Source organism: Oncorhynchus clarkii, unplaced genomic scaffold (assembly GCF_045791955.1).
Source record: "Oncorhynchus clarkii lewisi isolate Uvic-CL-2024 unplaced genomic scaffold, UVic_Ocla_1.0 unplaced_contig_2464_pilon_pilon, whole genome shotgun sequence".
In the NCBI taxonomy this organism is placed as follows: domain Eukaryota; kingdom Metazoa; phylum Chordata; class Actinopteri; order Salmoniformes; family Salmonidae; genus Oncorhynchus; species Oncorhynchus clarkii.
In genome coordinates, this window is record NW_027261083.1 from 75,751 (window position 1) to 103,712 (window position 27,962).

At 43.8% G+C, this 27,962-nt stretch overlaps 1 protein-coding gene across 1 annotated transcript in view; it reads right to left on the reverse strand.

Annotated features, from left to right (window-relative positions):
- Positions 1-27,962, reverse strand: part of LOC139404699 (netrin-G1-like) — a gene marked incomplete at its 3' end in the record, with an annotated part of 148,207 nt that overhangs the window by 64,157 nt on the left and 56,088 nt on the right. The window contains exon 3 of the mRNA XM_071147312.1: positions 12,861-13,504. Coding sequence (XP_071003413.1) covers positions 12,861-13,504 — 644 coding nt within the window. The remainder of the gene's footprint in view (positions 1-12,860; positions 13,505-27,962) is intronic.

Here is a 27,962-nt window from a genome sequence, read left to right on the forward strand (position 1 = left end):
GGGTCATTGTCCATTTGGAAGACCCATTTGCGACCAAGCTTTAACTTCCTGACAGATGTCTTGAGATGTTGCTTCAATTTTTCCACATTATTTTCCTCCCTCATGATGCCATCCATTTTGTGAAGTGCACCAGTCCCTCCTGCAGCAAAGCAGCCCCACAACATGATGCTGCCACACCCGTGCTTCGCGGTTGGGATGGTATTATTTGGCTTGCAAGCCTCCCCCTTTTTCCTCCAAACATAATGATGGTCACTATGGCCAAACAGTTCTATTTTTTTCATCTGACCAGAGAAAATTTCTCCAAAAAGTATGATCTTAGTCCCCATGTGCAGTTGCAAATCTTAGTCTGGCTTTTTTTATGGCAGTTTTGGAGAAGTGGCTTCTTCCTTGCTGAGTGGCCTTTCAGGTTATGTCGATATAGGACTCGTTTTACTGTGGATATCGATACCTTTGTACCTGTTTCCTCCAGCATCTTCACAAGGTCCTTTGCTGTTGTTGTGGGATTGATTTGCACTTTCACTTTCACCAAAGTACATTCATCTCTAGGAGACAGAACACATCTCCTTCCTGACAGGTATTATGGCTACGTGGTCTCATGGTGTTTATATTTGCATACTATTGTTTGTACAGATGAATGTGGTACCTTCAGGCATTTGGAAATTTCTCCCAAGGATGAACCAAACTTGTGGAGGTCTACAATTTTTTTTCTGAGGTCTTGGCTGATTTCTTTTGATTTTCCCATGGTGTCAAGCAAAGAGGCACTGAGTTTGAAGGTAGGCCTTGAAATACATCCACAGGTACACCTCCATTTGACTCAAATTATTTCAATTAGCATATAAGAAGCTTCTAAAGCCATGACATAATTTTCTGGAATTTTCCAAGCTGTTTAAAGGCACAGTCAACTTAGTGGATGCAAACTTTTGACCCACTGGAATTGTGATACAGTGAATTATAAGTGAAATTATCTGTCTGTAAACAATTTTTGGAAAAATGTCTTGTTTCATGCACAAAATAGATGTACTAACCGACTTGCCAAAACTATAGTTTGTTAACAAGAAATATGTGGAGTGGTTGAAAAACAAGTGTATGTAAACTTCCGACTTCAACTGTAGCTGCTAGATAGACCTTAACAGTGGAGAAAGTCTTCCCTCTGTCCAAAATAATTATGTTTTTGGTCACACCACTTCTCAAAAACACGGTTGATGTATGCCACCACAGTAGTATTGGCTGTTCGGATCAAGACGTGACACTTCTGAAGAGAGGGTAGAAAGTATTTCAGTGAAAGAACCACTGTCAGCAATTCGAGGTAATTTATATGGGCAATGCAGAGTTGTGGGGTCCACACTCAGTTTATAGCATTTCCCTCGTGCACTGCGCCCCAGCCCGTGAGTGACACGTCCATTGTTACTACTTTCCTCATTGCCTCTACCCATTGGGCAGTGCCAAGAACAAAGATCGAGGGGCTCTTCCAGTGACAAGACATGCGGAGGTCACCTTTATCTGATGATTGAGGTGACGCCGTGTACACAGACGTTGTGCAAACGCCCAGCGCTGGAAGTCTCTCAAACTCAGTGCTCTGAGTCCTTGGTATGACATCTGGATGTTGCAAAGGACAGTGTTGACACACTGGCACCTGGGGACAGTGCTTGGTGGTGATTCCCTCCGTCTTCCTTGTGAGTGAAAATCCGTCGCTGCACAAAGGGAAGGGTTTTAGGTGCACAGATGTGTGTGTGTGTGTTGGGGGGGGGGGGGGGGGGGGGGGGGGGGGGGTCTATGCTCCACCCGAAAGGTGGCAGGTCAGAAAATGGGATGAACTGTTGGCTGCCACTCCCTGCTGCAGGGGACGTACCCCTATGTCGGGCGCCCCTTCTTCCCAGTAGAGGAATCAAATGGGTGGGACCTAGATGCTATCCGCTGGAGGCTTCCCGCGGATAGCCCTGGTGCCAGTGAATTGCCCTTTCCCTACCACGAAGCCTTGGCTCATGGAGAGGTAGGCTGGGTAGCCACGATTTCTGGGTCTACGGGGCAGGCGGAAGTTCAAGGCTTCACCCTACTTCTTTCAAAACTTGCACTTCTGCCGCGTGGCGGCGAAAGCTGGCTCAAACAGTTCCTTCAGCCCGACAGAAGCATCAAGGCGCTCTCCCGTACCACTGGAAGGCTCATGGCACAGCATTGAGGCTGGAGGCTTGGAGGGTGAGGTCTTTGATGACACAGATCACATCCCAAAGGTCTAGGTTAGGCTAGTCGATCGATAGGAGATTATGCATCACTAGCATCATATCATCCTGGTAAGACAGTAGTAGGGACGTAATGTTCAATGTGCAGCAGACACATGGACCTTTCGGTAGATCGACGCAGAATGAGGAGGCACTGGGTTTGAATTGGTTGGTCAGTGACGGCTTGACCACCGGTGGATTTCTGAGGCCCAGCTCCTCCATGTCCTTGCCATTCATACTGGCAAAAAGTCTGTTTTGTCCCAATTGCGTTTGGCTTCCGCCACGCAAGCTGGGATAGCTTGGAAGAGTTGCTTGCATGGGACGGTGCAAGAGGGGAGTTTCCTCCCATCATAGCAGTTCCTCTCTGCGTTGCCGCCGCCTGCTGGTTCAGCCCACTCAATACGTAGTCTGGTCGCTGCCTGTTTGCAGAAATCAATCAATCAATCAATCTGTCATCTACCATCGATGCCTTACTAGGGGGCGGAAGAGGGCCTAGCGGTTACGGCTTGTGCTGGAGGAGGTCGGTCATAATCTCGCCATCGTCTTCGTCGATGACGAGGTCCCCTTCCCCCTCCTCCGGGGCCAAGCTCTGGAAAAGTGGGTGAAGGTCCTCTGGATAGCGAAACTATTGTGTCTGCCCATGAGGAATGAGTCTACTAGGCAGTCTCCCCGCTCAAGTAACCTTTCTGGTCACACACCAAAAAGAGTCAAAAATACAATTTCATATGTAAGACATTCAATATCACACTCACTTACAGCACATGGCTAGGCTACATGGCCAGGCTACACGGCCAGACTACACGGCCAGGCTATATGTACCACTAGATCACTAGAGTGAGCTACAGAGTACCCTGCTTTCTGTTTCCTGGAATCCACTATTAAACTGGTTTAAATGCTTTTAAGCACACCAATGAGAATCACTATAGGTGCCATACTTCACAGTACAGTTTAAAGTCTAAATAATGAGGCACCCACTTCAATATCCAATAGCAGCCGTTATGCTCCAGTTCCACTGCTCTGCGTACTTCTCTGTGATCCGTCATGCAATTAAGCATTTGTTTCCCCTTTAACCATAGTTAAGTTAAGTTGTAGAGTGTAATTAAACCATGGAGTGTAAAACAGCTGTTCAGTCAAAACCCCAGCAACTCTTCAACTATTTATACTGCATAAAGACACAGGGAATACATTGTGTAACTCTGCTAACAGACTAATATGATTTTGTGTTTATGTCGTTGTATGCCTCTCCGGAGACATCATAAATCAAACACTAATTAGAACCAGTGTGGTGACCCGACACGTTCCGATGCTTTTACCTCTGATCTACCTTCCATCAGCTAATAAACAGCTGAGCCGCTTGCTGCTCTCCAAATTAAAGTAGTGTGTTAGCTAGAGAGCTGAGAGGAACTTTGTTAATTAAGGAAGCTGACAGCTGTAGAACACTAAAGATCATTAGATGTGGACTCAGCCCATTATCAGCCTGAAAACGTCACCCTGGCACGTTTTTGCAAAAAGGTTAACCGTTAACCACAGTAGTTTTTCTCAGTGCATTGCAGTCAGTGGGAAAAGATGAGTGTCACAGGGTTGACGTTTTTCTCAATGCATTGCAGTCAATGCCAAAAGATGAGTGTCACAGGGTTAACGTTTTTCTCAATGCATTGCAGTCAATGCCAAAAGATGAGTGTCACAGGGTTGACGTTTTTCTCAATGCATTGCAGTCAATGGCAAAAGATGAGTGTCACAGGGTTGACATTTTTCTCAATTCATTGCAGTTAATGGGAAAAGATGAGTGTCACAGGGTTGATGTTTATGTCAACACATAGCAGTCAATGGGAAAAGAAACACGTCAACCAATTGAATGTTATGTCAATAAATTGTAGTCAATGGGAAAAGATTAGTGTCACGGGATTAATGCATTAGTGAATACAATGCATTTAATGGGGGAAGATTAGCGTCACAATATGGATGCATAGAGAATAGCATCACAAACAAGACACCCTCCTATCTCCCTCTCTCTTTCCCCCCTCCTTCTCGCCTTACTCCCACCTCCATTCTGTCTCCCTCCAATCCTCTCGCTCCCATCTCTCTCTACACTTTATTTAACTAGGCAAGTCAATTGAGAACAAATTCTAATTTACAATGACGGCCTACCCCGGCCGAACCCGGACGACACAGGGCCAATTGTGCGCCGCCCTATGGGACTCCCAATCACGGCCGGATGTGATACAGCCTGGATTCAAACCAGAGACTGTAGTGACACCTCTTGCACTGAGATGCAGTGCCTTAGGCCACCGCGCGACTCGGGAGCCCACTTTCCCACCTCCACAGACAGGATATTGACACAGATACGCATTAAGGATATTTGGCGCATAAATTAATACCTCGCATTCAAGTCAAATGTTGGTGATAGAGCTGCAATGGATAAATTGTTGAAAAACTCAGACAGACAGACATATCCACTCACAGACCAACAGACAGGGAGACAGACAGACAGGCAGGCAGGTAGACAGACAAACTTTAAACTGAACCCTAAACCTAACCCTAACTCTAGCTTCATGTCCACATCTTGGTTTAAACCTAACCCTAGCCATAACCCTAACACTAACTTCTTGTCCACAACTCCAAGAGCTGAGCCAAGATGAGGGCTAGGGTTAGGGTTATGGCTAGGTTTAGGGTTACACCGGGTTCTGGATATGAAGCTAGGGTTAGGGTTAAGGTTGAGCCGGAAGTTTATATGAAGCTAGGATTAGGGTTAGGGCCTAGACATAACCCATTCATCCAATTAACAATTGGGACCCGTTTCAGAAAACTAGGCCTATGTCGCGGGTCACCACTTCACACGAGAGCCATAGAAAGTAATCTTATTATTTTTGATCAAAATGTGTTTTTTGGGCAGAAATGCCTTCTGGAATATGTGAACTTTCATGTGCCTTTAAAACAAACTGTATGCCATCTGTAAATATGAATAAAATTGTTAAATTACGAGCCTAGTTGGTTAAGCCACAGAAAAAGTCAGCAACCTTCCCTCTAGCCATGATTGACTGAGAGAATGAATGGGCCTGACATGCCGAGAGATGTGTTCGGATTGGTCTGCCATATAGCACGCTTCTGTCTATTTGTAAGTAATCCTGTCAAATACGGCTTTAAAAAAATCTATATTGCTTAGTAGAACTGCATAAGTGTTGCTCTCCACTTTCTGGAGGACCGGGTTTTGAATTCAGTGGAATTAGAGTACGATAGCTAACGAGATGGAGAAAACACCTGTCTCCGGATTACATCTTCAAACTAAGGGCAACCATGGCATCTGTGACAGGGAGAAGCGTCCAACCATGATGTAAGATAATCTAGCTAGCTACATTTTCAGAAATGACACGTTTCTAATTTTGACAGAAAGTTGTTTTCATTTCAAGTTAAAGTGTACAATTAGATACCTAGCTAACGTTAGCTGGCTGGCTCGCTAGCTAACATTACATGTATGATCTTATTATTCGTATCTTAGAGACAAACGCAGTGTATGATATACCATTTTGTAGCTCTGTGTCTCTGCTATTATCCAATATAAAAATGTAAAAAAAAATGTTTGCTACACCAGACTGAATCAAGGCGGTCGGTCACAATTAATTAATGTACCTCTCCTCCAACTACATGGCAGAAAGGTAGGCCTCATTTGAAGCCTGGACTATAGTTGATGTGCATTTGAGTGACATCAACAGACGCTCCTGATGAATGCAAGCCTACATCCGACCATGTGAAATTAACATTCACAGTGAAAACTTAACCAACCCTCACATAACCATGACTGCAATTGAGCTGTACGATGTACGACCAGTAGGTCATACATTTAATTTCCTGTGATTACAGGAAATGGCTTAATTGGGGGTCATATGGGCAGTTTGTAAGTGATAAAAAGGTTTAATCTTCCCAAATTTTGTTATCAATCTTCCCTGGGACCAACTCTGTCTGGAACTGTGAGGAGTAACATCGTAACCGATGTTGTTACCATGACAAAGACCAAAGCCGGCGGAAGTGCCATTGACGACGGTGGTGTCTCTCTATGACAGGTTAAGGGTCTTTTAAACGAACAAAAAGAGTTCTAAAAGCAGTAGTTATAACAACAAGAAAAGAGCTTCAAGTGTTTTGTCCAAATACTGGTGGAGTCAACTAATACAAGAATGGACGACTGGCCAGAACAAGTTGCAGCTCAATGAGTTTAAACAGGAGAATGGCAAGAGAGAGGACATAAAATCAAATCAAAATGTATTTGTCACATGAGCCGAATACAGCAGGTGTAGACCTTAGAGTGAAATGCTTACTTACAAGCCCTTAACCAACAATGCAGTTAAGAAAAAAAAAATAAAAAATAACAAATAATTAAAGAGCAGCAGTAAAATATCAATAGCGAGGCTATATACAGGGGGTACCCGTACAGAGTCAATGTGCTGGGGCACCGGTTAGTCGAGGTAATGGAGGTAATACATGTAGGCAGAGTTATTAAAGGGACTATGCATAGATAATAACAGAGTAGCAGCAGCGTAAAAGAGGGGATAGAAGCTGTTTAGAAGCCTCTTGGACCTAGACTTGGCGCTCCGGTACCGCTTGCAAATAAATAAATAAAAAATCCTACAATGGGATTTTGGGGATTTATTTTCTCATTTTGTCTGTCATAGTTGAAGTGTACCTATGATGAAAATTACAGGTCTCTCTAATCTTTTTAAGTGGGAGAACTTGCACAATTGGTGGCTGACTAAATACTTTTTTGCCCCACTGTACATCTGGCCCTTCTTTGGACACTGTGTTAACATACCTCCAAACGAGCTTCAATGCCATACAACATCTCTTCCGTGGCCTCCAACTGCTTTTAAATGCTAGTAAAACTAAATGCATGCTCTTCAACCGATTGCTGCCCTCACCCGCCCGCCCGACTAGCATCACTACTCTGGACGGTTCTGACTTAGGATATGTGGACAACTACAAATACTTCGGTGTCTGGTTAGACTGTAAACTCTCCTTCCAGACTCACATTAAGCATCTCCAATCCAAAATTAAATATAGAATTGGCTTCCTATTTCGCAACAAAGCCTGCTTCACTCATGCTGCCAAACATACCCTTGTAAAAGGAAGATTGAGGTGGAGCGCACCCACAAATGGAAAACCCACCACCGGCCCAAGTTACAGGCCTAGGCCAATACTGGTCAAGTTCCTGTCTCAACATCACCCGTCTCAAAGTCAGTAGTGAAGAGGCGACTCCGGGATGCTGGCCTTCTAGGCAGATTTCCTCTGTCCAGTGTCTGTGTTCATTTGCCCATCTTAATCTTTTCTTTTTACTGGCCAGTCTGAGATTTTTTTTGCAACTCTGCCTAGAAGGACAGCATCCTGGAGTCACCTCTTCACTGTTGATGTTGAGAATGGTGTTTTGCGGGTACTATTTAATGAAGCTGCCAGTTGAGGACTTGTGAGCCGTCTGTTTCTCAATCTATACACTAATGTACGCGCTGTTCTGTTAAGGGAGTAGTACAAAGCATTGTACAAGATCTTCAGGTTCTTGGTAATTTCTCAGATGGGACAGCCTTCATTTCTCAGAAGAAGAATAGACTGATGAGCCATTTTGAGCCTGTAATCAAACCCACAAATGCTGATGCTCCATATATTTAACTAATCTGAAGAAGGCCAGTTTTATTGCTTCTTTAACCAGCACAACTGTTTTCAGCTGTGCTACTATAATTGTGAAAGGGTTTTCTAACGATAAATTAGCCTTTTAAAATTATAAACTTGGATTAGCTAACACAACGTGCCATTGGAACACAAAAGTGACGGTTGCTGATAATGGGCCTCTGTACGCCTACGTAGATATCCCATTTAAAAAAAATCAGATGTCTCCAACTACAACTTCCTGACTGATGTCTTGAGATGTTTTTTTCAATATATCCACATAATTTTCTTTCCTCAAGATGACATCTATTTTGTGAAGTGCACCAGCCCCTCTTGCAGCAAAGCAACCCCCACTACATGATGCAGACACCCCCGTGCTTCAGGGTTGATGGTGTTCTTCAGCTTACAAGCCTCCCCCTTTTTCCTCCAAACATAACGATGGTCATTATGGCTAAACAGTTCTATTTTTGTTTCATCAGACAAGAGGACATTTCTCCAAAAAGTACGATCTTTGTCCCCATGTGCAGTTGCAAACCTTAGTCTGGCTTTTTTATGGCGGTTTGGAGCAGTGAATTCTTCCTTTCAGGTATGTCGATATAGGACTCGTTTTACTGTGGATACAGATACTTTTGTATATGTTTCCTCCAGCATCTTCACAGGGTCCTTTGCTGTTATTCTGGGATTGATTTGCACTTTTTGCACCAAAGTACGTTCATCTCTATGAGACAGAACGTGTCTCCTTCCTGAGCGGTATGACGGCTGCGTGGTCCCATGGTGTTTAGACTTGCGTACTATTGTTTGTACAGATGAACATGGTACCTTGAGGCGGTTGGAAATTGCTTGTAGACTTGTGGAGGTCTACATTTTTTTTCCTGAGGTCTTTGCTAATTTCTTTTGATTTTCCCAGGAAAGAGGCACTGCGTTTGAAGGTAGGCCTTGAAATACATCCACAGGTACACCTCCAATTGACTCAAATTATGTCAATTAGCCTATCAGAAGCTTCTAAAGCCATGACATAATTTTCTGGAATTTTCCAAGCTGTTTAAAGGCACAGTCAACTTAGTGGATGTAAACTTCTGACCCACTGGAATTGTGATACAGTGAATTATAAGTGAAATAATCTGTCTGTAAACAATTGTTGGAAAAATGTCCTAACCGACTTGCCAAAACTATAGTTTGTTAACAAGACATTTGTGGAGTGGTTGAAAAACAAGTTTTAATGACTCCAACCTAAGTGTATGTAAACTTCCGACTTCAACTGTATATAAATAAGGTATTTCTGTTTTTTATTTTTAATAAAAGTGAAAATTTTTGAAAAACCTGTTTTCGCTTTGTCATTATGGTGTACTGTGTCTAGATTGCTGAGGATTTATAAAAATGTAATCCATTTTAGAATAAGGCTGTAACGTAAAACAAACTGTGGAAAAAGTCAAGGGGTCTGAATACTTTCCGATGAAACAATTCATTTGATGATACAGCAGTAACAATACAAGGATATAACATCTATAGAAGAGACAGACAGGTGCGCCTGTATATATTCAGAGTCATATCCTTGTAATGCCTAGAGATATTACTGTATGTGTTTTGTAAAGTCATTCCGCTGCGTCACTTCTTGTTTTATTAGAAACATTAATGTGCTGGAAATTCCAAATTGTTTGGATAGTCATATGGAATCATGTAGTAACCAAAGGAGTGTTTAACAAATCAAAATATATTTTAGATTTTAGATTCTTCAAAGTAGCCACCCTTTGCCTTAATGACAGCTTTGCACACTATTGGCATTCTCAAATATAAAATCTATTTTGATTTGTTTGACACTTACTACATGATGCCATATGTGTTATTTCATAGTTTTGATGTCTTCACTATTATTCTACAGTGTAGAAAATAGTAAAAATAAAGAAGAACTTGAATGAGTAGGTGTGTGCAAACTTTTGACTGGTACTGTATATGTGACTGCTAGATGGACACACACACTACATGTCAATGTTTTTAAATGTATGTAAATTGCCTTTTGTCTGTAATGTATTATTACTGTGTCGGACCCCAGTAAGACTAGCTGTCGCCGTTGGTGTCGGCTAAATCAAATCAAATCTGCCTGTCTGTCTGTTGGCCTGTCTGTGGGCGAGACGAGGGAGAGAGAGATGAGGTGGGGAAGGCAGGGAAAAAAGGAGGGAGACAGAATAGAGGGGAAGGAGAGGGAAAAAAGTGGAGAGTGAGGGGGAGGGAGAGGGTGAAGGAGGGATGGGGAGAGAGGGGAGGGAGAGAGAGGAGGGAGAGGAAGGGGAGGGACGGAAAGAAGGAGTGAGGGAGAGGGAAAGGGAAAGAGGAGAGGGAGAGGGGTGAAGGATGGGAGGGGGAGAGGGAGGAGGGAGGGGAGAGAGTCGACTGACAGATAGGTGGAAGAGAGGAGGGAGAGAAAGAGAAGTGGGAGGCAGGGAAACAAGGAGGGAGAGAGAATGGAGAGGGAAGGGGAGAGAGAGAGGGAGGGAGACGGTGAAGAAGGGATGGGGGAGAGAGAGGAGGGAGAGAGAGATAAGAGGAAGTGGAGGGAGGGAAAGCAGGAGGGAGAGAGAATTGAGGGAGGAGGAGGGAGAGAGAGGAGAGAGACGGGAAGAGGGTGAGAGGGTGGAGGGGGCGAAAGAAGGGGAGGGGGAAAGGAGAGAATTAGGGGGGATAAAGAGGAGGTAGACAGTGAGAAAGACAGAGACAGCCAGTCAATTGGTTGACGTGTTTCTTTTTCCATTGACTACTATGTATTGACATAAAAGTCAAACCTTTGACACTCATCTTTTCCCATTGAACCCAATGTATTGAGATAAACATCAACCCGGTGACACTCATCTTTTCCCATTGAACCCAATGTATTGAGATAAACATCAACCCGGTGACACTCATCTTTTCCCATTGAACCCAATGTATTGAGATAAACATCAACCCGGTGACACTCATCTTTTCCCATTGAACCCAATGTATTGAGATAAACATCAACCCGGTGACACTCATCTTTTCCCATTGAACCCAATGTATTGAGATAAACATCAACCCGGTGACACTCATCTTTTCCATTGACTGCAATGTATTGAGATAAACATCGACCCGGTGACACTCATCTTTTCCCATTGAACCCAATGTATTGAGATAAACATCAACCCGGTGACACTCATCTTTTCCCATTGAACCCAATGTATTGAGATAAACATCGACCCGGTGACACCCATCTTTTCCATTGACTGCAATGTATTGAGAAAAACATCAACCCTGTGACACTCATCTTTTTTCATTGACTGCAATGTATTGATTAAAACGTCCAGCCTGTGACACTCATCTTTTCCTATTTACTTCAATATATTGAGAAAAAACCTTCTATTTCTGCTCCTGAACAAGGCAGTTAACCCACTGTTCCTAAGCCGTCATTGTAAATAAGAATTAGTTCTTAACTGACTTGCCAGGTTAAAAAAGTAAGTCATGCAACATCTCAAGCTAGAGAAAGTGTGCTATTTCATTATTGGATCTGCAAATACATGTTATGATATCTGGCACCCTTTCCTTTCTTTTTAGGAGACATGGACCGAGCTAATTTCACAGCGCCATAAAATATCCTAAATTAGAATTTGTGTCACTATCTTTACTCTTCTTTTCTTTCTGTTTGATTGTGTCTTTGTTTTTCGTTATTTCATTATATTGCTCCAGTTCTATGTCATGCCTCTTTACGTCTGGTATTCGGGTGGGGCTCTGTTGGAGCATGGGGGGGATCAGTGTGGGTTCTGCCCTCTACTTGTTTGTCTGTATTGTCTCTCATAAAAAATACCAAATAAAAAAAAAGTTGTGAAAAATAAACACCTCCCTCTGCAACTGGTTCCTGGACTTCCTGACGGGCCTCCCCTGGGTGGTGAGGGTAGGCAACAACACATCCGCCATACTGACCCTCAACACAGGGCCCCTCGGGGTTGCGTGCTTAGTCACCTCCTGTACTCCCTGTTCCCCTAAGACTGTATACCCGCGCACGACTCCAACACCATCATTACATTTGACGGTGATAGGCCTGATCACCGACAACGATGAGACAGCCTACAAGGAGGTGGTCAGAGACCTGTTAGTGTGGTGCCAGGACAACAACCTCTCCCTCAATGTCAGCAAGACGAATTGACGGTTCTGTAGTGGAGCGGGTTGAGAGGAATTATCATGGTCCAGACACACCAACACATGAAGAGAACATGACAATGCCTCTTCCCCCTCAAGAGGCTGAAAAGATGAATGGGCCCTCAGATCCTCAAAACGTTCTACAGCTGCACCATTGAGAGCATCTTGACTGGCTGCATCACCGCTTGGTATGGCAACTGCTTGGCATTCAACTGCAAGGCGCTACAGAGAGTTGTGCGCACGGCCCAGAACATCACTGCGGCCGAGCGACATTCCATCCAGGACCTCTATACCAGGCGGTGTCAGAGGAAGGCCCATAATATATTCAAAGACTTCAGCCACCCAAGTCATAGACTGTTCTCTCTGCTATCGTACGGCAAGTGGTAGCTATGCATCAAGTCTGGAACCAACAGGACCCTAAACAGCTTCTACCACCAAGCTATAAGACTACTAAATAGTTAGTTAAATAGTTAAACAATAGCTACCCAGTCTATCTGCATCGACCCTTTTTACACTAACTCTTTTGACTCATCGCATATGCTGCTGTTACTGTCTATTATATATCCTGTTACCTAGTCACTTTACCCCTACCTATATGTACAGTACATATCTACCTCAATTACCTTCATTTGTATTTAAATGAATCCTGCTGTATCCATCCTTCTGTCCAGAACCACACATTGCATTAATATGCACTCATTCAAGTGCAGGAAATATAATTTGCCAATAGTGACTTGATACTAATATGCACTGTAGCCACATACCAAACCCATAACATAACAAATAGCATGTGAACCCAGTCAGCCTCTGCTGCGACGGAAAACAAAGTAGTAAAAATGTATTGTGAGAGCTTACCTTCCCTGGACCTTGATGTCAGAGATGGCATAGAAGTATCTGGACAGGTTGTTCTCGTCTACCATGGTGGCCCCTGTGGCTGGTCGGAGGAGCCGGACCCTCAGGTCTGTAATGGTGAAGAAGTCTCTCAGGTTCTTGGTGGTGTCTAACTGACCGTAGAGGGATGCCATGTTGTGGAGCCGTGGTCCGGCGAACAGTGCAAAGCGGTCCTTGATCTCGAAGCGCACCGTCTTGTCATACTTCCACACGTAGCCCCTGGAGTATTCCTCGGTGCAGATGATGTCTAGGAGAGTGTGCTGGGTCAGGTCCTGGACAGTCTTGGCATCCATGGTGAAAGCGTCCAGACAGTCTGTGGCGTAGAACTGGTAGGGTTGCCAGGTCTTACCGTAGTCCAGAGACTTCTCCAGAACCATCTGTTCCGGGCGGCCTGACTCGAAGGTGACCACGATGTCGTCGGTCAGCTCGATGGTTTTGCTCCAGGACAGTGTGATGTTGACTAGTAGGGCCTTGGGGTACTTCTTCCAGGAACTGGACTGCCAGAAGGTTGTGGGGTTGCGGCCCTCGAAATCGAACATGAGCTCCGGTGGATGGGCCAGGTCCTCGTTTTCGGCATCACATTCATTGTTACACATGTACGGGTTCTCCTGAAAGAGAGGGGAAAATAAAGACAGAGAAAGAACGACATTAAGGAATTGAAATGGTAAACAATAACACAGGTACCCAAAGCTTCTTTTTACGAGCCTTGAGTTCTATGTGTAGCCATACAGCACAGAGCCCTAGTACGACCATGACTCTGCATAATTTGAATAGTATTGATGTGATGTTGGGTCCAGGGCTCCAGCTGTGGTACTAAATGAATCTAAATGAGGGGCTAGCCTATTAGAAAACACCCGGAGACACATTCATGTTTTATGGGGCCGTTTCGAAAAAGTCACCCCTCCACCACGGACTTACAACACCCCTCTTCTCATAGCCAGACTGCAAGAACCAAAGGAGCTCCTGCGTGGCGCAGCGGTCTAAGGCACTGCATCTCAGGGCTGGAGGTGTCATTATGGACCCTGGTTCAATTCCAGGCTTAACACAACCGGCTGTGATTGGGAGTCCCATAGGGCAGCACACAATTGGCCCAGTGTCCTCTGGGTTACGGTTTGGCTGGGGTAGGCTGTCATTGTAAATAATAATTTGTTCTTAACTGACTTGCCTGGTTAAATATAATTTTTAAAATCTGTCAGGATCTTGCATTTGTATCTCATATCATCTTCCCTGTATCATTTATGGCTAAGCACTATCACCCATAACATTATATACCCCAGTAGATATAGAAGTCCCGAGGGGTGGAGAGAGATTAACAAGGAATACCTTGTGCCTAATGTCCTCGTGCGTAGCAGGTATAACATGAAGGTCAATCTAACAAGAGGAGAAAAGCCCGCCATCTTTCCACAATAATTTTTGTTGCATGAAGCCTGGCTCAATCTGAATTTAATGGCTGGGAAACTCAAGAGGTGTGCCTTTTGTCAATTCTGTCTTTGAAGGATGAAAAATATACCATCCAACCTCCAGTTCAAAGTCAAGGGTATCAAGCCAGAGAGAGGGAGAGCAAAGGAAGGCAGAGAGCAGAACTTAAAGGACCTCTCTCCCCCTCTCTCTTTCCCTCTCCTGCTCTTTTGAAAAGAGGCAGACAGGCAGGTGAGCAGGCAACGCCTCAGATTCATCAAGACCCTTTCCTCTAGAAAACAGCCTCCTCAAAACATTGGTACGGTTTTCCACAAATCGTTACACCGCCATGTTCTTCCTTCCCCGGGGCTACAGCCTGCTGTCTGCCGCTGGACTAAGGGGGGGGGAGTACTTCAGGAAGGACCTTTCAACAGAGACGCTCCTCCAATTCACCAGGACAAGATAATCCACCACTTGATTAGGTGGGAGATGTCAGTGTCTGTGTGGTTCTGTGGCCAGGGCGATATAAGAGGGGAGGCGCTCTCTGTTCGGGTGATGTAGGACAGGAAAAGGAGGCAGGAAGACAAAAGGAGAGAGAGAGAGAGAGAGAGAGAGAGAGAGAGAGAGAGAGAGAGAGAGAAATATATATGTTCCTGCTAATAAGCTTTGCCGTTTTTTCTTGTCCTCCAAGGCAAGGTGAGGATAAAACATGTCTGTGCCGGGCATTTAGCCTTCTAACTGGCCCAGAGTCACATTAATATCCTGTCTAGCCAATCCCCCACAGTCCTCTGAGCGCTGGACAAAGGGAACCAGGGAGTGAGCAGTAGGCTGTGAGAGGAGGGCTGGCAGCGGAAATTTCCACTTGGGTTTCAATGGGCTACACAGTCAGGAGGTTAGGGCTGCCATTACCTGCCATCTGCTACCCTGTACTGTGTCTACAGAGGGCTCGTTAGCTGTAGGTTACTGGGACTTTGGGGATTAGAAAAGGACTATAAAGGAATTGTGGGATACCATCCTCTGGATGCCCCTGGGCACATTGAACTGGATTATTCAAAAGAAGTGGAACACTCAGGTTTCCATAGTTAAGGTAGATAAAAAACAACGTGGCATTATGTACTCGATCTACGGGCAGCATTTTTCTGAGTTTTGTAATATTTACTAGGTCGAAACCTAAATCTCATGAAAACATGTGTTACTTTGGCGGGACACACACACACACGGACACACACACACATACACACAGACCTCCATACACATTTAGTCTAATCAGACAAAGATGTATCCTTATCAATTTCTTTCACCAGAGGCTGGAAATCTGCAGCGTGGCACCTGGCAACCTTGGCTAGCCGTGGAGATCTCCAAACACATAGGTTAAAACCTTTCATTACTGTCTCCTCCATACTCACAAAATACAGCCTTATGAAAATCAATACCCTCGCTCTCCGGTCACGCTGTACGGGACCACTCCTTCCTTCAGAGAGGAGATAAAGCCCTGAGCACCGCAACCCAGTGGAAATCAATGGTGAGACTTCTGTTTTATTTTATGGCACTGACAGCTCTATTAGCCGATAAATGGTTTGGCGAAACAGTATAATAATTGACACTGCAGCTAGCGAGCTTCGCTGCTACACAGCTCCACCCTATCCAGACGTAATTACCCAGGATGTTTCTATTAATCCTAATCTGATCAACTAGCAGCAGCAGACGAGGGACAAGACAGCAGCCATAGATTACAGTGATGACTGACTGGAGCTGCTATCTGCTGGATGGAGGTAGTGGAGCGGAGAGGTCACGCTAAATTGGTGCTAATGGTATCAGCGACCCCCCAAAACACACTAGGTTAATCTAATCCCCGGTGTCGGTGATGAAGAGAGATAGGAACGTGTAGGTGTGTGTGTGTGTTGGGGGGGGGGGGGGGGGGGGGGGGTTGGTACTATCTTCGTGGGGCAGCTCTAATTGTTGCTGTGTCTATTTACAACGTTCTGCCTAATTTCACCTCCTGACTGAGAAAAAAACAGTCCCGTAATGAATCACAGTAATTCCAGCCTTTCTTTTCTTTCGTTCTCTTGTTGTTCTCTAGACAAATGTTGTTTGGTTGGGTCATCGTCGGGAAGTGGTTTTCTCATGGTTGGCCAACCAAGGCTTTCCCAAGGAGACACATAACAGATAGAGCAATTTGCCTAACACACACTGGGGAGAGATGGAAGAGGTGGTTTCTACTATTTGAAACGCTTTATTTGTTATGTCTATACCAATCAGGTTAAAACGGTTCGTCTCTATTTCAGCTAGCAACGCAAACATTCACTTGAGAAAATAATACATGCTATTGTGTAAAACCCAACCAGTATTATTCCACAAACATCCCACCAAAATTAGCTTATCTGTATTTCATAATCAAACATATCTATTATATCAAAAGAAGGAGAATAAAACAATATAAATCGAAAAGACAAAGAATATAATGATTCTATAATGATCAAGAGTATAGGATTAGTACGAGCGAGACTATACTGTGGGGCAAAAAAGTATTTAGTCAGCCACCAATCGGGACGGCAGGTAGCCTAGTGGTTAGAGCATTGGACTAGTAACCGGAAGGTTGCAAGTTCAAACCCCCAAGCTGACAAGGTACAAATCTGTCGTTCTGCCCCTGAACAGGCAGTTCTCTAGGCTGTCATTGAAAATAAGAATTTGGTCTTAACTGACTTGCCTAGTTAAGTAAAAATAAAATATGTAGTTTTCATCATAGGTACACTTCAACTATGACCGACAAAATGAGAAAAAAAAAATATTTGCAAATTATGGTGGAAAATACGTATTTGGTCACCTACAAACAAGCAAGATTTCTGGCTCTCACAGACCTGTAACTTCTTCTTTAAGAGGCTCCTCTGTCCTCCACTCGTTACCTGTATTAATGGCACCTGTTTGAACTTGTTATCAGTATAAAAGACACCTGTCCACAACCTCAAACAGTCACACTCCAAACTCCATTATGGCCAAGACCAAAGAGCTGTCAAAGGACATCAGAAACAAAATTGTAGACCTGCACCAGGCTGGGAAGACTGAATCTGCAATAAGTAAGCAGCTTGGTTTGAAGAAATCAACTGTGGGAGCAATTATTAGGAAATGGAAGACATACAAGACCACTGATAATCTCCCTCGATCTGGGGCTCCACGCAAGATCTCAGCCCGTGGGGTCAAAATGATCACAAGAACGGTGAGCAAAAATCCCAGAACCACAGAGTGTGGTTGAATGACCTGCATAGAGATGGAACCAAAGTAACAAAGCCTACCATCAGTAACACACTACGCCGCCAGGGACTCAAATCCTGCAGTGCCAGACGTGTCCCCCTGCTTAAGTCAGTACATGTCCCGGCCCGTCTGAAATTTGCTAGAGAGCATTTGGATGATCCAGAAGAAGATTGGGAGAATGTCATATGGTCAGATGAAACCAAAATATAGCTTTTTGGTAAAAACTCAACTCGTCGTGTTTGGAGGACAAAGAATGCTGAGTTGCATCCAAAGAACACCATACCTACTGTGAAGCATGGGGGTGGAAACATCATGCTTTGGGGCTGTGTTTCTGCAAAGGGACCAGGACGACTGATCCGTGTAAAGGAAAGAATGAATGGGGCCATGTATCGTGAGATTTTGAGTGAAAACCTCCTTCCATCAGCAAGGGCATTGAAGATGAAACGTGGCTGGGTCTTTCAGCATGACAATGATCCCAAACACACCGCCCAGGCAACGAAGGAGTGGCTTCGTAAGAAGAATTTCAAGGTCCTGGAGTGGCCTAGCCAGTCTCCAGATCTCAACCCCATAGAAAATCTTTGGAGGGAGTTGGAAGTCCGTGTTGCCCAGCAACAGCCCCAAAACATCACTGCTCTAGAGGAGATCTGCATGGAGGAATGGGCCAAAATACCAGCAACAGTGTGTGAAAACCTTACAGAAAATGTTTGACCTCTGTCATTGCCAACAAAGGGTATATAACAAAGTATTGAGATACATTTTTGTTATTTACCAAATACTTATTTTCCACCATAATTTGCAAATAAATTCATTAAAAATCCTACAATGTGATTTTCTGGATTTTGTTTTCTCATTTTGTCTGTCATACTTGAAGTGTACCTATGATGAAAATTACAGGCCTCTTTCATCTTTTTAAGTGGGAGAACTTGCACAATTGGTGGCTGACTAAATACATTTTTGCCCCACTGTATATAGTTCAATAGAAGAACATACTGTATATAATTGAAGAGCGGGACTGAGCAACCCCAACCCCATGCTTTGGGCCGTGCTGCATTGTATTTTGGCCGAGGGAGGGTGGCAAAGAGGGAGGCTAGTGTTAAAGTGAATAAGATATGGCTGTGCAGCCCTGACAGCCCAGGCCTCCCCCATACGTGATCACTGATAAAGGATGTGACTTGGGGAATATAAATTTAGTGGCTACTGACAGGCAGGCGTGATGTATGGGCCCAACCAATCAAACAAATCCTTTTGTGTGACAGATGTTTCTGACTTGTAACCCAGATCACAGATTGCTCCCTCCCTCCTGTTGCTCTCTCTCTCTCTCTCTCTCTCTCTCTCTCTCTCTCTCTCTCTCTCTCTCTCTCTCTCTCCTGCTCTCACTCACTCCCTCTCTCTTTCTCTTTATTTTTCACACTAACGGAAACAGGAAACAGTCCAGCCCAAGGATTCCTTAAAAAGTACATATTGCAATGGTGTTGATAACAAAACACTGATAACACGGCTTACATCATTTTTGATGACAGGTTTTATGAGTCACCCAGATTATTTGTCTCACGTGCCTAATTATATTCTATTCAACAATTGTGTTTTGCTTATCCTCTATGATCTTTCCTCTGTGATCTTTGCAGTACAAACACCAGTATTGAACATGCACGCACGCATGCACACACACACACACACACACACACACACACACACACACACACACACACACACACACACACACACACACACACACACACACACACACACACACACACACACACACACACACACACACACACACACAGATGGATTATAGTGTTTGCTAGAGTTTATCAGTAAACAATCCAGATGGCCCAGATGAGGAAATCCCTTCCCACCACATGGCACAGTCAGGGTTTCAGGTGGTGTCCTGTAAGACAGCCCTCAGAAGGACAGCTAGTAGAAATCATCTGGCCAAGGTCCCTCTGTCTGAATGAGGGGGAAAAAAATCACACAACTTTCCAGTCTTTCTTTTCCACTCCCTTCCTCCCTCCCTTCCTTCCTCCCCCCCTACCAACCTCTACCCCCCCCGCCCCGCCCTCAGTAGCCAGGTTGGGGTTAAACCTATCCCTCCTGCATTAATGAGACCTTTCTGCACTGGCCCATGGGCTCGTTTGAAGCAGTGCTCTCTCATTTTATATCTCTCTCTCATGTCTCCCTCCCTCCCTGCCTCTCTCTCTCTCTCTCTCTCTCTCTCACGCTCCCTCACTCTCTGTCCCTCCTTCCTGGCCATACTAACATCATAAGTGAAGTCTCTCTCTTGGCGTTTGGCGCTGGTTGACACAGACACTTGGGTTTAACCTCGATGCTGTGTGAATATCGGAAGCTGTCGCCCAGATTACAGTGAGGTGATAGATCCCTGCTAAATCCTGTCATGGATTACAATTACATTTTCAAACAGCTCAGGGTCAGGCAGGGGTCAACACGACTACATGGTGGTCAATATGAAAGAGAGAAAGAGAGAGAGAGAGACAGCAAATATTCTGCGCTACTCATTCACACCAAGAGACATTATACCATGTAACATCTAACAATGAAACCTGGCACCTTGGTTTGGAAATGGGAGAGAGAGAGAGAGAGAGGGAGAGAGAGAGAGAGAGAGAGAGAGAGAGAGAGAGAGAGAGAGAGAGAGAGAGAGAGAGAGAGAGAGAGAGAGAGAGAGAGAGAGAGAGAGAGAGAGAGAGAGAGAGAGAGAGAGAGAGAGAGAGCAGGAGAGAGAGAGAGAGAGAGAGAGAGAGAGAGAGAGCGAGAGAGAGAGAGAGAGAGAGAGAGAGAAAAGAGAGAGAGAGAGAGAGGGAGAGAGAGAAGGAGAGAGAGGGAGAGAGCAGAGAGAGAGAGAGAGAGGGAGAGAGAGAGAGAGAGAGAGAGAGAGAGAGAGAGAGAGAGAGAGAGAGAGCAGGAGAGAGAGAGGGAGAGAGCAGGAGAGAGAGAGAGAGGGGGGGCGAGAGAGAGAGGGGGGGAGAGCAGGAGAGAGAGAGGGAGAGAGCAGGAGAGAGAGAGAGAGAGAGAGAGAGAGAGAGAGAGATTTGATGTCTCAAAGCTGAGCTGATAAAATATTATATTTGTTGCTAGCAGTGGAAGGGAAATTCAATACTGATCTAATGCTGCTGTGTGTGTGCGTGCGTGTTGTGTATCCTCGCTGCAGTGCAGGTGAACTCTCCCATAGAGAGGGTTATGAGGCGAGACCATGTGTAAATGTCCACGGTTCCACCTAGCACACTCCACAGCTGACCATTTAGCAGATTCATGAACCTAAAACAATGTGTGGAAGCCTCTGCAACCTCCCTCAACGCATTCGTAGGATATAAAAACAATTTTATATTCTATTATATTTTATATGTCATTGAGAGCTCTACAGGGTGCACTTGTGATATGGATGGGAGGCATGACAATAGATATAGCTCTTACTTTAAGAGATGGTAGATATTTCTCAGATGCGAGGTGATACTTTCAACACATTTTAACCAAAGTATCTTATTTAATCTATACTGAGTTGGAAAAACATTAAGAACACCTCCCCCTTTGCCCTCAGAACAGCCTCAATTCGTTGGAGCATGGACTCTAAAAGGTGTCGAAAGTGCCCATGTTGACTCCAATCCTCCCACAGTTGTGTCAAGTTGGCTGGTAGTGGATCTCTACTCCGAATATCTTGTTCCATCTCATTCCACAGACGCTCAATTGGATTGAGATCTGGTGACTGGGCAGGCCACCGCAGGAAGCTGAATTCACTGTTATGTTCGTGGAACCACTCCTGGACAATCCTATCCTTGCGGCATGGGGCATTAACCTGCTGAAGAAATCCATTCGCAGATGAATACACTGCTGCCAAGAAGGGATGCACCTGATTGGCATTCAAACGTTCCTCCACTTTTACCATGAAAACATACTACCCACACCATCACCACCAGCCCCAGCCTGCAATGCCGACATGCGGCATGATGGATGGATGAACTCATGTTGTTTTCACCAATGTTGTACTGGACTGTCAGTTGACTAACTGAAGCCCGTCTGTTGCTCTGCACAATGAATGTCAGCCTCCTTTTGAGTGGTGGACTAAAAAGCCAGCCGTGTTACAGTTCTTGGCACACTCAAACCGGTGCACCTGGCACCTACTACCATACCCCGTTTTAAGGGACTTAGAGGGACTATTGTCTTGCCCATTCACCCTCTGAATGGCACACATATACCTGTACACCTGTACAATCCATGTCTCAATTGTCTCAAGGCTTACAAATCCTTCTTTAACCTCTCCTTTCTCCTCCCCTTCATGTACACTGATTGAAGTCGATGTAACATCAATAAGGGATCATAGCATTCACCTGGTCAGTCTATGTCATGGAAAGAGCAGGTGTTCCTAATGTTTTGTGCACTCAGTGTATATCTCCATTCAACATTAAACAGACATGTGATGTATTATAAATAATATTGAGAAGTAGTATGAATTATTGAGATGTGTACATGATAATACACAGATACACACCTGTAATGACAAGGGTATCTATCTATCTATCTATCTATCTATCTATCTATCTATCTATCTATATCTATCTATCTACATATCTCGCTCTCCCAGGTAGGGATCTTGTTGTGGCAAATGTTCAAAATAAAGTTTTCTAGGAGCATAAAAGGGCATAAAAATCCCCCTTTTATGAAAACGTTATTATATTGGTATGGTGGTAAGGATCAACTTTAAAGTACATTTTTCAAACAACAAGTCCAAATAACATGTCCACAGACAACGAAGCTCAACATGTTTCATTTAAGTTTGAAACCACAACAGCACATCTCAAATAGTTTCCCCACTGCTTGCAACACGACAGAATGACTTCGTAAATAAAACATTGGTGTCCATATTTCAACTACAACTACTGAATTGCATGGCTGTAAAATAGGGCAACATAAAAGCAGTATGCATTACAAGTCCAGTTAAAGTAGGTATCGTTGTGCCATCCTAGCTGTTGCTTGCTGATGTCCGTGCCAGGCAGTCCCGGGCATTGTGTGGTAAAAGTAGGCTTTAGTCTGACCTGATCAAGGTCTCAACCGTTCTCAGAGACCCAGAGCCAATGCCTTTCAGTTCAGCAAAGAAGTCTAAGTCACCCTAAGGTATGCTTGGTTAGCAAAAACAGTTGGGGGGAAAGTAATCCGGTACGGTCCGGTTCGGAGTACTGGCAAAGTAAATAGTGAGGGTACGCCGTGCCGGTAAAACATGAGCCTATCACAATAAGTAAGGAAACTGTAGACTATTACAACCTTATTTATCATTGTTGCACGTCAGTCGCAGGAAGAATGGACTTGAACATGTGTGGAATACGCTCCAAAATACAGTGTGGTTTGGACGACAAAAGTGACATTTCACAAAGGCAGAGATGATTGGCCGAGGCCGAGACGTGCACGGACAGCAGTGGACGCACCAATTCCATTTACACGTGTGGGCCTCATGAATGACAATCACTGAACGTCATGCATTCCTTAGACTTTATTACAGATTGTTTTAACAGATGTCCTTTTCCATTCATTATAAACGGCGGGTGCACAGTATGGATGCTGGAGTTATTTTAGACGGAATGAACGTGCGCAGGTGGCCACACTTACAGGTGCCTATTGAAGTGATTTTCTTTGACAATCGCATGAAAACACCATGACTGGTTGTTTTAATGCCACGTTAAAAGGTAACACATTTTTCAAAGTAAAATGACACATTTACACAGAGATCCTATTCAATTATTCTTCCTGCTCTGAGTACTTTAATAGTAACAGGGGACGCCTGTCTCAACCCCGAGGTCCCAGAAGGATGGTCTCCCCTCCTCTCTTTAGGATCAGAAAGATTCTCCACCCGTGGGAAAACACAGTCATCATTATTTATCCAGTTCAATGAAATAACAGTCACTTGTGTTTTTATGTCTTGGTAAGAGGAAGTTTGCAGACATTAGACATTAAAGCACTTCTGCACTGTTCCACAAATCAAAGATAAACAAATCTTAACATTTAGCTAATGAGGTTCACTTTTGAACTGAGAGAAGTATATCGTATATTGAGACCTGGCGGGGCTAGCGTCATCCAGACATCATTATACGACACACCATTATCGAAGATAACTCTGGACCACTATGAGTGAACCATTAAGAAACTCCACCGTCCTCACTACAGTCAATTATGGAACTGACATTCAAACAGCATCCTAATAGCTACAGTAGCAGAATCAAACTGGGCTAACAACATGATAAGTGACTCAATAGCCGGAAGTCTACATTCATTGTGCAACACAGCCTATATGAAGAAGGCTGCTATGTGCAGGTTTCTGCATCAAGGCTGACACATTACAGCAAGATCTAGTTCCTAGGCTCTCTTCTCAGATACATCCCTGGTGATTTGACACTGACTTGAGAGACTACACTTCCATCCTTCTCTTTTTCTCTCCCTCATTGTCGCGCTCTCTCAATCGCTCTCTTTCTTTCTTTCTCCTTCTCTCGCTCTTTTGGTAAGTTGTAATATAATAACCCTACATCCTGTATAAGCCTCCCAGACAGGCGTGACTCTCTGTCACCTTGACCGAGCTGATAACCCAACCCTGTGACATGCAGGCACACACATACACGTGACCGTACAGGTTTCAGTGTTATTACCAATGAAAACCCCGAACTGGGCCACAAGAGGACAGGATTGTGGGAATTAACACACAGTATATTCAGTTCATAATGAAAGATGGTGAGAGAGAGAGAGAGAGAGAGAGAGAGAGAGAGAGAGAGACAGACAGACAGACAGACAGACAGACAGACAGACAGACAGAGAGACAGACAGGCAGGCAGGCAGGCAGGCAGACAGGCAGACAGGTAGGCAGGCAGACAGGCAGGCAGGCAAGTGGGCAGGCAGGCAGGTAGACAGACAGACAGACAGACAGACAGACAGACAGACTACCCTCTCCAAGTACAATACCCTGCCTGCCAGGGTCCAGGTTGAGATCATGTTACAGTAACTGTATGGCAGATCAGGCTGAGTTAAGTGAGTCTGGGTCCTGCTACTGCAACACTTGAATTACATGAATACATCTGATTCCCCAATAAAATGTTTCCGCGAGCTGCTCACCTGACGGTCAACGTCACCCAAGGCATCGGCTTTCAAGGACAACACATATTTACAGTGTCCTTGTGTTCAGTCCATAAAGCATGTATGTGTGTGTGTGTGTGTGTGTGTGTGTGTGTGTGTGTGTGTGTGTGTGTGTGTGTGTGTGTGTGTGTGTGTGTGTGTGTGTAGCTATTCTGTCCTTGTACATGGACATTAATAATATGAATTAAACAATCAATATGTAAACCCCTATCATTCATATATCACTGTCCATACATTACTGTGAAAATATCACTATGTATATGGACGTCAATCATACATATATATATCACTGTATATATAAATGACTGTACTCATTCATTATACGGAGTAGGCTGTCTCATTAGGCCACTGTTTGGCAACTGTCCTTTGGTGTGGAGACCCAGCCAGACCCAGGCCCTTATTGACATATAGGAGCCATCAGATCTCACATTAACATGGACAGTACACATCAAACACGTGCACTCACACATGCACACACACACACACACACACACACACACACACACACACACACACACACACACACACACACACACACACACACACACACACGCACACACACACACACACACACACACACACACACACACACACACACACACACACACACACACACACACACACACACACACGCTGTGTGTGGACAGTACTACACATGGCTGATTAAATCAAGCCCTACCTGTCAAACACTTCAACCTAATTAGCAGTTGAAGGCCACATGAATATATGGAAGAATCTACTGTAATTAATGACTGGTCTACGACTCGTCCCTCTGTATCCAGCAAGAGGTAAATTTAGCACAGAATAATTATCTTGGAGGCACGGGGGGGTGGGGGTGGGGGGGTGAACATCTGTAGTGATTCATAACAATCCTATTTTCTGAACCAAGATGTCGGCGATGTCGGCGATGTCTTCAGCATTCAGACATTTTGAAACCACTTTTTTTTGAAAAGGCAAGGGCGACTTTTTAGGATGATTAAAATCAATAGGGTCGTAAACGTAGGGTAGAGCAGACATTCCCAGTCTGCTTATTCAACTGCTTTGATTGATACTTTAAATTCAGCTCGTGCCACTTCTGTCTGTCTGTGGGATCACTGAAGGTCTCTTCAGACATTCTACTGGGAGGGTTAAGCTTCTTTTTCTGCTTTTTTTTTACCATGGAATCTAAGAGAATGATTGACAGATGACTCTGGGGAAAAAGAGCTCAGTCCTTTTTCCTCTCCAAGGCTCGCAGGATCACGACACTGGCACAATTGGAATCACAAAGAAGAGGGCACACACACGCACGCACGCACGCACACACACACACACACACACACACACACACACACACACACACACACACATACCCACTTCCCAAGCAAGGCACATACATTTTACACAGCAATTCAAAAAATCATGTCACAACTAGAAAAACAAACAAAAAGACACGCACACACACACACACAGACACACACACACATACACCGTCTGCCATTTTGTTGATATTGCTTGACTCAGATAGTCTCTGAGATGCTGACTCTACATAAAAGGCTTCTGGTACTCTATAGCTCCCACATATTTGAGTTGAGTTGACAATTGTTCATTTCTAAGTTATACTAAGACACAGTTCAATGTGTTAACCTGACCTTCGGCATTTTAAACATCTTCTGAAAGAGTCAAGTTCAAGAGTCACTACAAATTGAAATATCCTCTTAAAAAACGCAAGTAAAATCCTTGTGTCCCGGGCCAGAAGTAGCTACAGTAGCGCCTTGAATCCAACAACAACACATTACAATTTAAATCTGACCCAGTCTACAGAGAAACTACACAACAATCTGACCTTATAAAACACAACAACACACCATAATATAAATCTGACCCAGTCTACAGAGAAACTACACAACATTCTGACCTTATAAAACACAACAACACATCATAATATAAATCTGACCGAGTCTACAGAGAAACTACACAACATTCTGACATTATTAAACACAACAACAACACATCATAATATAAATCTGACCCAGTCTACAGAGAAACTACACAATATTCTGACCTTTTAAAACACAACAACACATCATAATATACAACTGACCCAGTCTACAGAGAAACTACACAACATGCTGACCTTTTAAAACACAACAACAAAACATCATAATATAAATATGACCCGGTCAACAGAGAAACTACACAACATTCTGACCGTATAAAACACAACAACACATCATAATATACAACTGACACAGTCTACAGAGAAACTACACAACATGCTGACCTTTTAAAACACAACAACAAAACATCATAATATAAATATGACCCGGTCAACAGAGAAACTACACAACATTCTGACCGTATAAAACACAACAACACATCATAATATAAATCTGACCCAGTCTACAGAGAAACTACACAACATTCTGACCGTATAAAACACAACAACACATCATAATATAAATCTGACCCAGTCTACAGAGAAACTACACAACAGTCTGACCTTATTAAACACAACAACAACACCACATCATAATATAAATCTGACCCAGTCTACAGAGAAACTACACAACAGTCTGACCTTATAAAACACAACAACAACACATCATAATATAACTTTGACCCAGTCTACAGACAAACTACACAACATTCTGAGCTTATAAAACACAACAACAACACATCATAATATAAATCTGACTCAGTCTACAGAGAAACTACACAACATTCTGACCTAATAAAAAACAACAACAACACATCATAATATAAATCTGACCCAGTCTACAGAGAAACTACACAAACGTCTGACCTTATAAAACACAACAACAACACATCATAATATACATCTGACCCAGTCTACAGAGAAACTACACAACATTCTGACCTTATAAAACACAACAACAACACATCATAATATAAAATTGACCCGGTCAACAGAGAAACTACACAACATTCTGAACGTATAAAACACAACAACACATCATAAAATAAATCTGACCCAGTCTACAGAGAAACTACACAACATTCTGACCTTATTAAACAAAACAACAAAACATCATAATATAAATCTGACCCAGTCTACAGAGAAACTGCACAATATTCTGACCTTTTAAAACACAACAACACATCATAATATACAACTGACCCAGTCTACAGAGAAACTACACAACATGCTGACCTTTTAAAACACAACAACAAAACATCATAATATAAATATGACCCGGTCAACAGAGAAACTACACAACATTCTGACCGTATAAAACACAACAACACATCATAATATACAACTGACCCAGTCTACAGAGAAACTACACAACATGC